Raw genomic sequence first — 17,509 nt, forward strand, 5'->3', positions numbered from 1 at the left:
TATCGGAATATTTTTTTATATTCAGAGTAGAAATTATCGTCACAACGATATTTGTTTTAATAATAAAAGTACACCTGTAGGCCTATGCTGTTTTGAAGAATCAATGGGACTCCCAAAACAGTTGGGAGAGTGAAGGTATGATAGTATACTGACTCTGGCACTATCATATAGGTCATTTAACTTCGACTCAAGAGATGAGGCAGAATATAAAACGACATACAATCGCATGTTCTAGCGGGAAATACATATAGGTCTATGTACTTGTCTATGAATTAATTATTAGATATTTATTATTGTTCGTGAAAATCAATCAGATAGTTTTTTTTTATTCTCTTTGAAACCAAAGTAACCATTGATTCCACAATTACAGACATCGCTAATAAAGTACAAAACTAAACAGACATAGAGAAATCATCACACAACAATTAAAATAGTACAGACTGTTATTATAACGATGCAATAAAAACGTTTGCCAACCATTGTTTATTATAGACTGTGTAATTAAATTAAACTTACAAAATGTAAACATCTAAAATATCTGTATAAACGAATGAGGTAAATTGTACATAATACTTGCTGTAGTAATCAGATTAGAAGTAAAACAATTACTGTCTTTCATAATGATCCCTAAATGAACATACACAAAAACATAAGCAACAGAAACGAGGCTCGTTACGTCCAGTTCCTTGTCAGTGTTAGACGTAATATTGGCTTATGAAACATACTGTAATTAGTACACAGATGACAGCATGATGAAACGGCCCCGTTTTGAAAACTGACTGATCAAAATTAAAAATCATTGAATTAAAATGAAGTAGTACTGTATTATTATCTAATTTTGTTTACAGAACCACTTCTGCTTAGTTGGTTAAAGATTATTGCTATAATGTTTTTCTTTGGCAATTGAAAGTAATTTGGCAGCTTCTTTTCGTCCACTTTCTGACACCATTTTTGTCAGAATTCCGTTTTCTTTCTGCAGTAAAAGAAACGGCTTATCGAATTCAACAATGCAGCCTTGATCTAGAATCTATGGAATAAACAAAATAAAAATGTGTTATCGCTTGGAATATCCTTTTAATATTGTAAATTCAACAATGTTTGTAAATAAAGAATTTGAATTTGAAACGCCGGCAAGAATGTCGAGTCGCGTCGAGTGGTTAAGAAAGAGAAAAATAAGCATTTCACCAAGGTTTAGTTCTGGACTCAGAACGTGTCTTCTCGGATATGGACTTTTCAATTAAAAAAATTGCAGACAAACGAATGAGCACTGTTTATTAATGACAGATGAACGACATGAATATTGCTGTGTAAATCTTCCACGCAAATACAGTATTGCGATTGGATTTTGTGAGGAAAACACTTACTAAAATACGATCAGAGTCCATGATTGTGTTAAGTCGATGGGCAATAGTTAAAACGGTACACTGATTAAATTTCTTACGAATGGTATATTGAATAAGTTGGTCAGTTCTGCAAGAAAAAAAAAATTAATACTATCAAAAATTATAACACGTTTAAAATTCTATACAACTCAAACTCAACATGTCAATTGGTATGTGTATCTTGTTATTCTTTAATTACCTTTTGAGTGAAATGTTTTATATTTTTTTTATGCGATATTTTATGTTCAACTTCAAGTTTTTTTATATAATGAATTGCGATAATAAAGTTCAAGTATTTGGAATTTAGGACGACGTTTTCACTTTTATTCAATAGTGGAGATGAATTATTATTAGTTGAAATGAGGTTGGAAGTTTTCACTTCGCAGGCCTATGGCAATAAATTACTGCTACACAATTTTAATATTTCGTTTTAAACATAAATTAAATTCAGATGCATTAACCTATATCATTGTTAATATAGCTAATTACTAGTTATTAGATGATTGGTTATATCATATTTATAATCCTAATTTTGATTTAATATTGGACGTTTTTTAATTAGAGTAAATATATGCATTCGTTATAATCAATTTTGTTATCCAATAACAAAAATTCTAATTGGTTGTAAAAAAAAATTAATACAGGTTATTACAAATATGATTATGTACAGCGGAGTGGACTGGTGTAGTTATTCTTATCTTCCTGAATATATCCTAAACCACTCGACTACCAAACTCCTCCTCTTTTCAAAAAGAAGTAATACCCTTTAATTCCAGAAATATCTGTACGTTACCGATGTACAATCTACATAATATCCAGGTACCGTACAATCTTGTGAAAAGAAACCCCCCTCCCCTCGCCCCTCTTTGATCTGCAAAAGTAATCGCAGTGGGATTCTTTTTAATATATTATAGCATATTTTCGAGATAGACTATTTGAATGGTGATTTAACAATTGATTTAATGCCAGGTAACCTGTGATGCAGATATAATATACGATCGACTTTCGTACATTCATTTTATAGTTTAACAAGGCCATATATATGGCTGCAGTGGCGTGCGCAAATTTGAGTTAGTGTTTACCGAACGACCGACCTACATAGCGAGCTATAGAACAAAAACACCCAATATTACTAAAAAAAACAAGAAGCCCATGGATAAGGTATAAATTACAAATAAATAGTTTTTTCTGCTCACCTGATATCTACATTAGCGGTAGCTTCGTCGATAATTAAAATTCTAGTTTGTCTGAGTATTGCACGAGCCAAACACAACAGTTGCCGTTGACCGACACTAAGGTTTGTTCCACCTTCATTAATTTGAGTGTCCATTTTTTCAGAAAACTCTGAAACTGTTGTTTTAAGTTCAACCTAAAGTTAGAGAAGGAGAAATACATGATCAACTTACACCAACTTTTCCATAACATTAAACGGTATTATTATAATGAAGAGTAATGGTAGTCTGCACTATTGTTGGAACAGTATTTGTATGTGATATGTCATATACCAAACAACATGGGCTGAATATTGAAGAAGAAATTTCATTATGATTTCAAAATATTGTATATACATGCCATCAGGTAAAAAAAAGTGAGTTTATCCAAATAACATTTTCTCAAAAGTAAACATTTAAAAATAAACAAAATGAATAAACTAAGCATAGAATAAAACATTAAACAAAAGGAAATGTTTGAACTAAACTGAACTAATTTACTTTGATTAAACAAAACTTAGATAATTAATAAGCAAACCTCTTCTAATGCTTTCCAAAGATCTGTTTCGGTATGCTCTTCAAATGGATCTAGATTCCTTCTAAGCGATCCAGTAAATATAACAGGATCCTAAACAAAAATAAAGTTGTAAATACAGAATATAAAATAATATAAATTCACTTTTTATTGATAGAAGTCTATAAACTGAGGTTTTCTTTCCAAAATGACAAAGTATATAAAATTTTTACAATTTTTGTAATACTAATACTAATATTAATTTTGTATATTTTAGTTTTAAAATACAATATTTTAAAGATACCTGAGGTATGATTGAAATATTTTTTCGAAGGTTATGCAATCCAAGTTCCTCGATTGATACTCCATCTATCAAAATCTTTCCTGTGGGTTCAGCCAATCGCAACAGAGCGGTCATCAAAGAACTTTTTCCCGCACCAGTTCGTCCCGCCACACCGACCTGTAACAATGTTGTACACGAAGAACGGAAAATTGTAGATTTTACGTACAAATGGGGAAGGAAGGAAACTGGACAACAAATCATGTTTTTGCGTAAAAATAGACAAATATTTCATTCTATCAGGGGTTAAAAAGGGGTACATGTATGTAAAACATATATGTGAACATTATTAGTATAAATTAGCATAAATAATCACTTCGATACAGCGTTTGATATCGTAGGCCTACCTACCTTTTCTCTCGATTTTATGCAGCAATGAAGATTTTTCAATACAGTTGGCCCGCCATCATAGTACGCCAGCGATACATCTTCAAAAGTTATTAGTCCATCCTTAGGCCAATCCGATGCTGGTTTCAAGTTTGATTCAAGTGGAGCTTCGGGCGCCACATCAGTAAACTCAATTACTCTTTCAGTAGAAGTCATCTAAAATAGTTGGAATACAAAAGTATAACAATTAGTTGAAATCTTCTGACAAAACAAAGTGTGATGTGCCTAAATATGGTAGTGATATGCCATCATCTTGCCATATATGGGCAAATCACTCTTTTTTTTGTAACATAAGGTTTGATGGTGTAGATAGAGCTGTACAATGAATAAACATATCCAATTCAATTCAAAAGACATTTATTTATAAAGGATAATACATTGAAGGCATATTACGGTATTTATAAGCCTATATCCTATTGACAAATCACTAATTGTGACATGGCTTTCAAATAAACTGAATCTGAATGAAGTTTTCAAACAGTAAACTATACTATGGTATTACTATTATGAACAATATTTTCATTTATTCAGGTGCTAACAAAACGTTTCATCAATAATAAATCGACAATTAGACACAACTAATTCGGCCTGATACTTCCATGATAATTCGTGATTTAGGTTGATTTATTTATTAACCTTTCATCGTTGTATTGTTCATGTATAGAGTTTAGAATGAATGGTAGATGTGCATTATTACAGTATTACAGTTCATGTGGTAAAACATGATAGAGGTTTGTACGTTGTGATGTTTTTAAACAAATGACTGTAATTTTATAATGACTTAAAACAATTGATCCGGAAAGTTGATGACATAATAATAGTCTATGACTTATGCTTAATATCTTTTTAAGTAAAATCTTTTACCAGGTTTTCTAATTCAGCACTTTGCCTGACTCCCCATTGGAAATCACACATTAAAGACAATGCATAGCTTAACGACAAGCCAACATATCCAGAATTTAAATTACTAACATCTGAAAACACAAGAAAAAGAAAGTATTATCGTGAGTAACAAATCTGTAAGTATTCTCCTTTCGCTATAAGGTCATTCAGTTCCAATACGGTGATCAATTTGTAATTTGAACAAATTCTCATGCGATTCTTAAAAATGAACAAATACATTTAAACGGCGAATGTTGATGATTTATGGGTTTTTTTTGTTGAGTTGGTCTGTGCTAAAATCATAAATTTTTTTTTATCACTGATTTCAATTATTTACATGGAAAAGTATTACATAATATTAAAAACAGAATGAAACAAATTAAAACCAGATAGGGTTGTCAGATAATGTCCTCATGAAAAAGAAGTTAAATTGACTGGAGGCGAATGGGTATTTTGGTTGAATTTAACCGTATATTTGGTAATTTTATAAGTGAGTAAGTTGATAGTTTCAAAGTCGCCAGATATCTTATTCAACCTGATCCACCTGAACTAATAATGTACGTACCAGACAAGAGAACAGATCCAAATGTGACAACAGCAATGAACGTCCCCACCAGCCAGTCAAGACAAATCCCAAAATACCTCGAAGAAGCTAAAAACAAATACCACGCTTGGCTATGCTGGTCCTGATGATTTTCAAATGTTTGTACAAATGACTGCTGTACTTTAAAGGCTCTAAGTGTATGTAGTCCATTCAGAGTGGCGGATAAATGTGAAAATGCTGGACTACGAGCTGCAATACAACAAAATAAATCAGCTGAAAACAAAATTATAGTAATTAAATTCATTCATTTTTATTATGTATTTGACGATTTACTTGCTGTTTGATGTAAATGAACTAATGAACTGTATAACCAATTGTTTCAGTAGTATTCAGTTACAGGCAATGTTCAATTCAGTTCAATTCAATCTGTTATTTTGTGGTTATAGAAACTGTATTACGTATAAGAGACTGAGTACAATATGATGGGCTCTCATCTCAGGAAAACATTTCATAAAACTGCTAAGCTATATTGTTCACAATTTAGTTACACAAGTTACATATATATATATATATATATATATATATATATATATATATAAATCATACTGTAAATTATAGAAACAGTGCTCATATTCGGAACATGATCTCATAATATATATATATATATATATATATATATATATAAATATTAATATCAAAAACTTTACATAGTAATGATTATTATAAAAAGTACGATACAAACAATACATATAAAGAGAAGACATGCACCAATAAATATTTAGAAACACACCCCAATACTAACATACGTTAAAAAAACGTAAACATATTGTTAAAAGATAGATACACGAACATGAGATAATTATTACAACACTTACTTATTCCTTCCATTCGTTTTATGTCACGTGATGTCTGTAAGTAGTACCTGCGCAACCATATAAAAATAAGTCCAAGTGGAACAACAACAATAAAGATAAACGGGTTGAAAATAGCAACAGTGATGACAATGCCAATAACCATCAAGGCAACCTGAAAAAGAAGGCCAGTAAGGATTATTATCATTAAAAAATTAATTTAACTGGCAAATCTTACTTCTCCACCACAATAGTTACAGAAATGTCTAAGAAGAGTTTAACGCACTTGTTTATTAAGACCATATTGAAGCATGGAGGTATTTTATACCTCCATGATTGGAGTAACCTCTTTAGAACAATATGAAACGATTTTTAAACATAGAACCAAATTCGCTGTATTGTAGGCTACTGTATACAAATTGTTCAAAGATTGATTTTTTTTTTTTAATAATATTATTAATTTCTAAGAATTAATTAAGTGTTAAGTATAATATTATATTATTATTACTAATTAATAAATGTCCATTTTTATCCATTTTATCTGTATAATGTTGATACAAATTTATGACAAACACCAATTCAGCTGTTAATAAACTTCAATAAGTATTCTTCAACTTACGTAAGTACGACTTTAATTGTCTACATAATTAATACAATATAATAATAGTAATAATGTGTTTCACCTGTACGAAATCTGCCAACGTCATTGGTAGAAGATCATCCATATAGCCGATATCTTTAGCAAATCTATTTAGAATTCGACCTTCAAATAGAAAACGAAAGCATGGTTATTTTAAGTTCATAAAATGTCAGTAGTAGAAGATTAAACAATGTATAGATAGATTTGTAATAGGCATAAACTATGATCACATAAAAGTTAAAGTATAATTAGATTTACCCATTGTTGTTACCTTAACAATTATTAATAAAAGAACCACTATTAAAATGGTCTAAATAATTTAAAAGAAACATAATGGCTTAATGCAATGTTTCTCTTTAGACGTTGATAGTGTCTATGTATGGATCCCTTAGGTTGAACGATACGAGCAATCATCAGACGTTTTGCCGTTTTTAAACCAAAGTGTACATGCATTTACGTTTCTGTGACGTGTTTATGCATATTCTTTCCTACTAATAAGCTCATTGTCAAACATCAATTCTGGAATACATTCCATTAACCGCTCTACATTTTCAATACTTTACGTACAGTTTTATTATATCTATTTTATTTACTTACTTTTCTTGGATGTGATTCATGTCAGTGTACTGTATGTTCAGAGGCAAAGACATGCTAATAATTGTATTAAGTAAAAGTTTTTAGAAAGAATGGTTTTAACTAAACGAAAATAAAACTTACCAACTGGATTGATATCGAAGAATCTGATAGGTGCACGGACTATGGCTTGGAACATTTCATTATGCAAGTTTTCCGAAGCGTTGACAGCAATTGTAAAACTTGTCAATGTTCGAAGAAAGTTTAATAAAATCAAGACACCAGTTAGTGCAGAAAATATGTAAATGTACCAATTTGAATTGAACTCTAATGTTGATCGGTCTGCTGTCTAATGTGGAAAAAATTAAATGTTAACAAAAAATGTATTTTCTGTATATGCCATTTAATGTCACATACTAGTATAGTTATGAACTTGAAATAATTTAATCTACAAATATTAATTTACCTTTAAGTTAAATTTGTTTTAACTAAAAATAGAAGCCTGTCTACCCATTCTATTTAAATTATCATTTTATAAGTGGAATAATTTCATTTGTTTGTCTTTTTAAAATCACATACACACACAAACCATATAAAAATATATACTACAACATAATAGTTTATCAAGCAATTCCCTATCTCTCTCTCTCTACATCTCACTGTGTCGGTCGGTTGTTCGGATGGTCGGTCGGTCGGTCGGTTGGTCGGTCGGTCGGTAAACACTAACTCAAATTTGAGCACGCGACTGCAGCCATGTATACAGCCTTGTTAAATATATATATATTCTGCTTACATAATTTGAATTAACTAAATAGAATTCTTCTTGTGCTGTTTCTTCATTAAACACCCAGTACGACAACCACCAGTCTGTTGTGTTAAGGAGAGACTGCAAAAAAAAAAAAAGAGTAGGATGTAATGATGTCAATTTAGAATATAAAAATTACATATAAGAAAATATAATAATGTAAATAGCATATATTAAAGTTTTTAATGTGTTAAAATACAGTAATGTATTGTCATGTTTTCTGTACGGGATGAAATCATCAAAGTACGGATTGCGTTAGTGTTTGGTCAAAAGTTGCTCAATCACGATCATGATCATGTCATCAGTTACGTGATAACACTTTTAATATTACAATATTGTACCGGTGTATTAAAGATATACATACAATATACAGAAAAATCAGATACAAAAACATAAAAACACTGTACAACAATGTTAAACAATTAAAATGTTCAAATAACGGAAAACAGATTTGTTATTAAGTACCTGAACTGCAACATTGATTATACAAAACAGTATTAGAAACCAAACGGTACCACCAGCAGTGAAATATCTCGAGTAAACGTTGGCTGAGATGTTACCAACTCGTTTGGTTTCTTCCTCGTTCTCTTCTTTAAGCTGCATAAATAATACATTACATACATCAACGACTATAATAATAATAATAATAATAATAATAATAATAATAGTAACTTTATTTCGAGTGCAGAGCACAATTCATATTTATTCTTATTTAATTTCAATACAGATTAAGTGACATGACAAAAAATAATACGAAGTAATGAAACATAAGGTTTATTTTTTTAAATTTTTATATAACAGCAATATCTGGAAGTGTTTGACTCACATAGGATTACTACTACCGTATTTATTCGAATAAACGTCCGGGGCGTTTATAGTTCAGGAGGGTTTTATTCGAGAGAGGCGTTTATTTGTTTGGGTGTTATATGGTAACATGTATAATCAAATAAATACAACATAATAAATATCGAGAAGATAAATATATATAATATATAGGCTAATGCTTGGTAAATTGTAGATCATGTCAATCAATGAATTCTACAAATATGTAATGTTAACAATCTACTTTCAATTTGTGAAACATCTTTTTAGGATTGATTGTAATCATTTTTGATTAAATAACAATGTGTAATCTAACCTTGGGTTGTATAGATTGTAAAGAGCAGGGTGAATCACCGAGGCTTTTCGTTTCTTTCGACTCATTTCTTTGTAAATGATGTGAACCAAACTCATCATTTTCAGGTTCCTGTGCCTTGAGCAATGAAGCAAAGTCAATCCCAGACGATTGCAGTTCATTGTAGGTTCCATATCCGGCTACTTGACCCTATATAGAGATACAGAAAACGATCAATATATCCTATTGGAAGAATTGAAAAATCATTTGTCATTGAATTTCCATTTTTATTTATTTACTACGGTACTTTCGAAGAAAACATTATTTATTTTATTGTAGTATTAACTCAATGGTTAGTTATATTTAATAGAATTTCTAAAACGGATGTAATCATGTCTGCATTTAATGTGTGATATTTGTTCGCATAATATGTTGAGGTTTGAATGCAACTGCATTTATGTATAGCTTTATTTTCTTTTGTTTTTCGTTATTTATTTAGGCCTATTCATTATTTGTCTACGCTTGAAATGTTTATTTATATATAAATATTTGACTTATATACTTTTTAATTTTTGTTTGTGGTGGAACTAGCCTTAGAGCCCTCTAGGCTCATTAAGTTTCTCCAGCGTAAGTTCATTCTACTTTTTTTAAACTCTCATTTTTGTTTTTACATAGTATGTCGATGTATCTTATGAAATAAATTGAACTTGACATATGAGTTAACATGTTTAATATATAATTAGAAAATTCAATTAACAAAATAAAAGGCGACACTCACGTCTTTCATAACAAGTATCTTGTTAACATTGTCCAAGTACTGAAGTTGATGAGTCACTAATATACATGCTTTGTCCTTCAATTTATTTCTAATGCATCTGAAAGAAAGGTAACTTTTAGTATATTAATCAATTAATAAATGTATAGCAACATGTGTATGTCTAGTTCCTATTCAGATATTCACAAATTCTCAAATGTCTGTCTACTTTTAATAGGTTTATCAGTTTGTTTTATTGTCTAAGATCTGTCATTATTATTAGTCGTATTTCGTTAGGCATTGAACGAATACATACTTTATTAAACAACAAGGCCAACAGCCATTAAGTCGCGTGCTACAATGCATAGTGATACCGGACCGACCGACAGACAGACAGACAGACAGACCGACCAACCGACCGACCGACATAGTGAACTATAGAGTCGCGTCCACGCGAGTAAAAAGAAAGAAAGTCTATCAATGTTAAGCAAAAATAACAATATTGAATTAATATCAGTATAACGATATAAGTTAAAAAGCAATAATGAAAAAAATGACAACACTTTGGGTATCAGTGGCTGGATCTTAACGCAGATACAAAATAAAATAAGCAAAACGCTAGCTAAATCAAAACGACATAATAAAACAACAGAAAAAATAGCAGTGTTTCATTGGCGATTACATGATATAAGTAAACATCTACATTATTAACATTTATTATTATAATATTATACTGTATCAATATACTGAAATGATAGAACGTAGAAATGATGAATACTAATAATCTACATACACGTTAAATAAATGTTTTCCAACGTGTGCATCCACAGCACTCAAAGGGTCATCTAAAAGATATACATCCATATCCATGTAAACAGCCCTTGCCAGTCCAATTCTTGCTTTTTGACCTCCACTAAGCTTCACTCCTCGTTCTCCAACAAGTGTTTCTTCTCTCTTTGGTAAAACTTCAAGATCCTTTAGAAGAGAATATATTAATAATATTCATTTCTCACGTAGGTTAAATAATGGCGTTTTTGGATGACGTAGTCAGACATCATGGAATGTGTTTACACATTGTGACTGTCATGTGTTAGTTACAATAAACGATCATACAGGGTTTGAAAGATTGTGAAAAGTGATTATAAATATGGTTTAACATGAATATTATGATGTTGCCATAGACATAAAACTACGTCAATAACATAATCATTTAAATGTACTGTACTCCATTAGAGCTTCGAACCGTATACAGCAATGTAACCACCACTTACTTCATTTAATGCACATATTTTGATGACATCATCAAACTTTTCCTTTTCATACGGTTTTCCAAATACAATGTTTTCTCTAATAGTACCAGCGAAAATACATGGTAGCTGTGACGTGTAGGCAAGCCTTGTAGGCACCATTACATCCCCTATAATGTCTGACATTTCTCCCATAATTGCCATCAACAAGGACGACTAATAAAAACAATTATAGTAATGTTTCGCAATTGGTTATGCGGTATATTTTAAGGTTGTCAGTCTGAAATATTAGGCCTACGATGTTGAGAAAGTTTATTATACCTAAAACTTGGGTGTGCATGTAGCAGCCTTTCTGTGCTGAGGGTAACCGTAGGGAAAACAGAGAGCAATGATTTTCAACTATTATTATTCAAGAAGAGTTTGAATATACTTGCAAAACATGCTTATAAAAATGTTTACCTTCTACTTATAAAACATCCCTTGATTCAAGATCTTACCTTTCCACAGCCTACTGGTCCTACAACTGCCAAGATTTCTCCACCTTTTATGTTCAAACTGATATTCTTTAATACCATATTTGCAGACGTTTTACCATCAATCTATTAAAACAAAGCTCAAATTTAATTTAAACTCAATTAGTTTGTATTCTTCAATTAAGGATTATACATATAGGATGCCTACTAGTTTGAAAATAGTTTAAACAAGGAAACATTAGTTTACATGCAAACAACATGTACCACTTTATCAAAATGTAAAATGGAGCCTGTCCTCGGAACAATAAAAATCTTCCTACATACTAGTTGCAACTCTTTGAAGAAGTACGTAGGCTTGTAGGCCTACTGTCTACACTAAGCGATCTACACTACCGTATACTATAAAATCGCATGACTACAACAACTGTCATTTGTTGATTCCAAAATCACTAGCTAACTAATTTGTCAAGACGATTCAAGGCCTGACTTCCGAAAACCAGTTCTCTGGTGTTTACGTTTCTTGTCAAGAGTTTTACTCGAGTATGCATAACATTTGGCAATACAGACTATGTTAGAAGTCATCAGCAGATGGAAAAATCATGGAAGTCTCCAAGTACTGAATTTTCGTGTAGACTTGAACAAAACAGAGTGTTTGGGGAAGTTTGCTAGTGACTAAGCATGACGCTGACGCAAGTACTTGAACGAATCCGATCTCTGTCAATCCTAAACAATTTTCACTTACGTGATTCCACGAAGCTGAAACGTTTTCAACCTTAACTTCCCCATCTCTTGAATTATGTCGATTGTTATTATCTTCTTCATTAACCAATTCTTCTAACATTAAAAATTCCTGAAGGAAAATATGTTTCAGTTTAATTTGGTTTATGTTACTAACAACTTTTAGAAGAGGACACGTAGCCTACAACAACGATAATGTTCCTAAGCCAAGCCGAAACAATTAAGAATAATCTAAGCTCACCATTTTGAAAAATTAGAATAAATGTTGGTCCTCATTATTCTGTTGTGAAGTTCCTTTCAAGAATAAACATTATACTTACTTTAATTCTACGCAACGATACAATTGATTCCGTTACCATCATGATACCAATTGGCAGGAACAGGCCAGCATCTAGACGTAGTACGTTATACAGTGGAATAGCTAGATATACTTTCCTAGCTGTAAGGGCATTCCCTGCCAATGAGTAGACGACAAATGTAGCAAAGCTAGCCAGACTCGTGGTCGTAAAGAAGAATGCAAAAGTAGACCCACGAAGAAATGTACTTTTAAGTATTTTGCTGATTTCACGTCTGTAATTATAGAATTATAACAATTTACTAACATTCCAGTCAACCAAACCAGAACTAAATAAAAAAAAAACTGTTTTTAAATAATGTGCATAGTTTGTTTAAAAAGTGCGGATCAAGAACATTATTAATGATATAGCCATGATACTTTTCTAGGCTACAGACAAACACATTTAGAAAATACAGTAGGCCTACTTACTTTCTGCAATCAGATACAAGCTGGGTAAATGGCTTCTCCCAAGCGTACATTTTAATGACTCGCATTCCTGCAATAATTTCATTCATAAAACGGATTCTTTCATCTGTCAATTTTGCAGTTTTCTCTCTGAAAGTACAATTTATATTTTATTAAAATTGAGTTTAAGGAAAAAGATGGATTTGTTTAATCAGAAATTCATATAATTTGGTGTAGACTGTTTACATTAAAGTGAAGTTTGCTATATTCTGCAATATACACGCAGTTAAGATACCTTGGTTATTTGTATTTAAGGCACACTTAAGATGTTTCCGTGAATAAATAAAGCTTATTATTATATGATATAATCATATCAAAAAACATTATAAATATATAAAGGTATATTTAATATGATATTCTTTTAGTTCAATCAATTCTCAGTAGCTGATAACATTGATGCATTTAATTTTTGTTTATTTACCTGTATTTAGAGAAAAGTGCTCCAAATTTGGCTTGTATTAAAATCATCAGTAGAATAATGGATACACCAGCAAGGCACGATGGGCCTAATTGCTGCCATAGTAAAGCTGTGACAACAACTAGCTGCAGTGGTGCTATCCAAATAAAGTGCATATAGCTGAACACCTATCATTTACAAACATCATAACAGTAGTCAACGTTTTAGTATTAGCAAATAGAACTAAGCAAAGGTTAGACATTACTATTAGGCCATATTGGTAAAATAACATTTAACAAATAGAAAATGAAACTCACTTGGTCAAATCTGTTGACGTCATTGGATAACAGATTTACGGCCTGTCCAACGGTCGTCTTAGTTAATGCTATACTACTCAGCTTAAGAGCCTATAAATAAAAAATATTAAAACTAAATCAATTTTGTCGCACCTGGGCTAAGCAAAATTTAGATGCACTGCTGAATGTCATTACATTGGGTTTGGGATCAACGGCTTAGTTTAGTGTTCTCCATTTGGCACAATTAAACCGGAAATTGTATGTTGTTTGTTTTATTACAGCCACTCCCAAAACAGGACGACCGTAGCAATGACATTTATAGTAGTCATAGGTAGGCTTACGTCGCGTCCCGCATTAAGAATTTAGTAATAGATAACAAATGATAAAAAAGGTACTCACCTTTCTATATATTAGGCCGCTACATGCAACTCGAACATTCATGCCTAACAATTGGCTAAAATAGTAGAACGGGTGATGTACTGCGTTTGCAACAATGGTCAGGAGTACAATAACAGATGCACAAACATAGGCATCTTGGGTAGTTATATCCGATTCTACGGAAAAGTACGTGACTAGACGGCTAACAAATAGTGGCGTTACTATTTTACACACTTCCTGATAAATATAGATAAAGCTGAGCATAGATAATTTTAGTTTACAAAAAAGTACCAGGCGACTGGTGGTTGCATAGTCGCATGTCTTAATCGGAATTAAGCATGATGAGTTAGTTCTTGTTCAGTCGTTGTAATTCGAGTACGTAGTCATTGGATTTAAAACTGGATGACATCGTACTAAGTGTCACTCGCCAGTGCATGTCATCACACCGTCGTCCTCATGCCACAGTCTTGTTTTGGTAAACTCGCTCTTAGTTCTCATGTGGACTGAAATTTACCACCCTCTTTAAACTATCACATATCTTTGGTTTACTGTAGGCCTATGAGATGTAGGCCTACTTGTAAATAAAATACCAAAACGGGAGAAATATTCCAAATGAATATCATAATTTACCTCTATAGTTACCAACACGCCTGTGGTGAGAACCGTTTTCCATACGAACTGTGCTAAGACAATATTAAGACTAGGCTTTAGAACGTCATCACCTCTCTTGTGAATCTTCTTATCCCATTCTCTAATAAAAACAAATTGTTTACAAGACTACACTTGACTCAACACAAAATATGTTATTCCTGTTCTTGGAAAATTACGATTGTTCAGTACCAACGGATAACAACAAATAGCGAAATAGCTTCCTCCGGACAATTTCTAATATGTACAGGGACAGCCCTTTAAGATTATTTTTAGATTTTTTAAAATCTAAATATAACAAAATCTTATACTGTAGTTAGTTGGATAGTATGTGCACGGTCAGTAATTAACTTAACAATTTTATTTCGTAGTAGCTTTTTTGCAAAACAGGAAATTGAACTTTCACAATGATGGGATTAATAACACTTTAAATAACTATTACTCTTGTCTTTGTTTGAGATGGATATAGGCCTAATTATGCAAGGTATTAGTTTATATCATTCAAACAACTACGCGTACACACCTGATTCAAAGCAACACAATTCTCTGAGCGGATTAAAACAATAACCATTAACAAAAATAGGAATGGTATGGTCAACAGCTTCTGAATGTTTCCAAATAATTTACTGGACCCGCACTCCTCCTCTTTCAAGTACATTAGTCCTTTTCATCATTTATTTAACTGCTTTAAAATATACCATCTTTACTTCCACTTAAAGTGTATTCCTTCTAATATTGTTCTTCTAGTACATTCTTCTTGTATTGTTATTGATTTTGACGAAATTGAACAAATCATTGAATGAATAAATGAACAAAATAATTGAACGTAATGAATAAATGATGAAACGAATGCATGAATAGATACATAAACAAACGAATTAATGAATGAATGAATGAATAAATAAACGAACAAATAAATGAATAAACGAATGAATGAATGAATGAATGAATGAATGAATAAACGAGCGAATGAACGAAAGCAGAAACGAACGAATGACTGAACGAACGAACGCATGAATGAATGAATGAATGAATGAATGAATGAATGAATGAATGAATGAATGAATGAATGAATGAATGAATGAATGAATGAATGAATGAATGAATGAATGAAAGAACGAACGAACGAACGAACGAACGAACGAACGAACGAACGAACGAACGAACGAACGAATGAATGAAGGGAAGAAAGTAAATCATTCTGTTTTATTATACAGTATATACATCATACCTTTCTAGGCAATCGGTGAGGTAATTTGTCTTGTTTTCATCAAGCAACGGGTACATATCATCCAATTCTAATGTTTTCTTGTATCCTTTCCTTAATAAAGGACCAAGCCACCTATAAACACGATTAAAGTAAATGTTAGACATATTATCCTAATAAGAATGCTTGGAACTTCTTTTTGAATTTCAATTTATCTTTCACTTTCATATTTTACTTATGTTCAACTTTAAATCTTAAAACCTTAAATGTATTATTACGCTTGAGATATAATAAGAGTAATAGCATTCAAAGTACTACCTAATCTCACCTATCATGTCTATTTAGCTATACTGTAGTTCTTTACTAAACCACAAAGCTATCATATTTCTCCTTGGTATACATTTAAAGAGGTGTAGCATAGGCCCCAGGCTACAGTAATTAATTTATTAATTTTCTTAGCTGGTACCCGCACTCAAATTGCAACTGCATTTCTTTTTTCGTATTTACACGATACAAGATACAAGTCAATTACGTTAATAAATTTCTAGATTTTGTTTTGAGTAGAATCTGTAAATAATACAATGTGATAAATAGTTAAACAAATTATAATAGGCCTATACACATTCAACACGGTTTGATTGTATAAAGTACACGCCATGTTTTGAGAATCAGAAACGGTTTATTGTTTTCTGTGCCTAACTAACCCTTCTTTATCTGATAATGTCTGAATATAGGGATGAAGATGAGTCTTTTTGCATAACTGATTTGAATTTGGTAAGTAAAAATTATTTAAACATGTTCAGGAATTTCACTTTTGACACAGCTTGTCCATCCAAACGCAGTGCATCTCCACATGACAACATTATTTGTCAAGTAACACGTGACAATATAACAACATTGCCTGTCACGGTTAAGGGATCATTAGGGTCTATGATACAGGGGATGTGATGCTGTATCACAGTATTTGCCTATGAAAACTGGATACATTTACACAGAGTATGACCTATACGGTATTGAGAATCGGCTATTCAGCAGATCGGTATAAGTCAAGACCTTTTCTGTACAGTAGTGTTCACAATTGAAAGCTATTGAATCCTCGGAACAGTATGAACAGATTGAATACACTCAAAAGAAACAATAATAGCACAAGCACCGTTACCAAAAATAAGTACACGAGCTCAACACAGTCGAGAACCGTGTTCAAAGCTTATTTTACAAAAGTAGTGTAGGCTAGTTAGTTTCCTTACCAAAAGAACAGCTTCGATATCCAGTTAGCTTTGTTGTAAGGGTGCATCTCTGGCATTTTACTTGTAAATAAGAGCTGTA

At 31.7% G+C, this 17,509-nt stretch overlaps 1 protein-coding gene across 1 annotated transcript; it reads right to left on the reverse strand.

Moving 5' to 3' along the window:
• Positions 1-507: 507 nt before the first annotated feature.
• LOC144842009 (ATP-binding cassette sub-family C member 4-like) lies at positions 508-16,281 on the reverse strand. The gene is made up of 26 exons (XM_078698344.1): positions 16,208-16,281; positions 14,959-15,079; positions 14,350-14,565; positions 13,972-14,061; positions 13,679-13,842; positions 13,270-13,347; positions 12,776-13,025; positions 12,460-12,567; positions 11,742-11,843; positions 11,269-11,460; positions 10,791-10,972; positions 10,022-10,118; positions 9,268-9,453; positions 8,595-8,726; positions 8,118-8,210; positions 7,469-7,673; positions 6,795-6,874; positions 6,136-6,286; positions 5,282-5,509; positions 4,699-4,808; positions 3,799-3,990; positions 3,412-3,567; positions 3,132-3,221; positions 2,579-2,751; positions 1,365-1,470; positions 508-1,027 (listed from the first exon to the last, which is right to left on the reverse strand). The coding sequence occupies exons 1-26, from the start codon at positions 16,261-16,263 to the stop codon at positions 869-871; spliced, it is 3,717 nt and encodes a 1,238-aa protein (XP_078554470.1). The 5' UTR covers positions 16,264-16,281; the 3' UTR covers positions 508-868.
• Between the last annotated feature and the right edge of the window lie 1,228 nt (positions 16,282-17,509).

The sequence above is a fragment of the Antedon bifida genome, chromosome 5, assembly GCF_963402885.1.
Source record: "Antedon bifida chromosome 5, ecAntBifi1.1, whole genome shotgun sequence".
Lineage (NCBI taxonomy): Eukaryota > Metazoa > Echinodermata > Crinoidea > Comatulida > Antedonidae > Antedon > Antedon bifida.

Bases quoted from the DNA above. Each gene is read 5' to 3' on its own strand.
- LOC144842009 (XM_078698344.1), bottom strand. From the start codon at position 16,263: ATGTACCCGTTGCTTGATGAAAACAAGACAAATTACCTCACCGATTGC. The intron at 11,844-12,459 runs GTAAGTGAAAAT...TTGTTTTAATAG, and splicing joins TTTCAGCTTCGTGGAATCAC to ATTGATGGTAAAACGTCTGC. The intron at 11,461-11,741 runs GTAAGATCTTGA...TGTTTTTATTAG, and splicing joins GACCAGTAGGCTGTGGAAAG to TCGTCCTTGTTGATGGCAAT.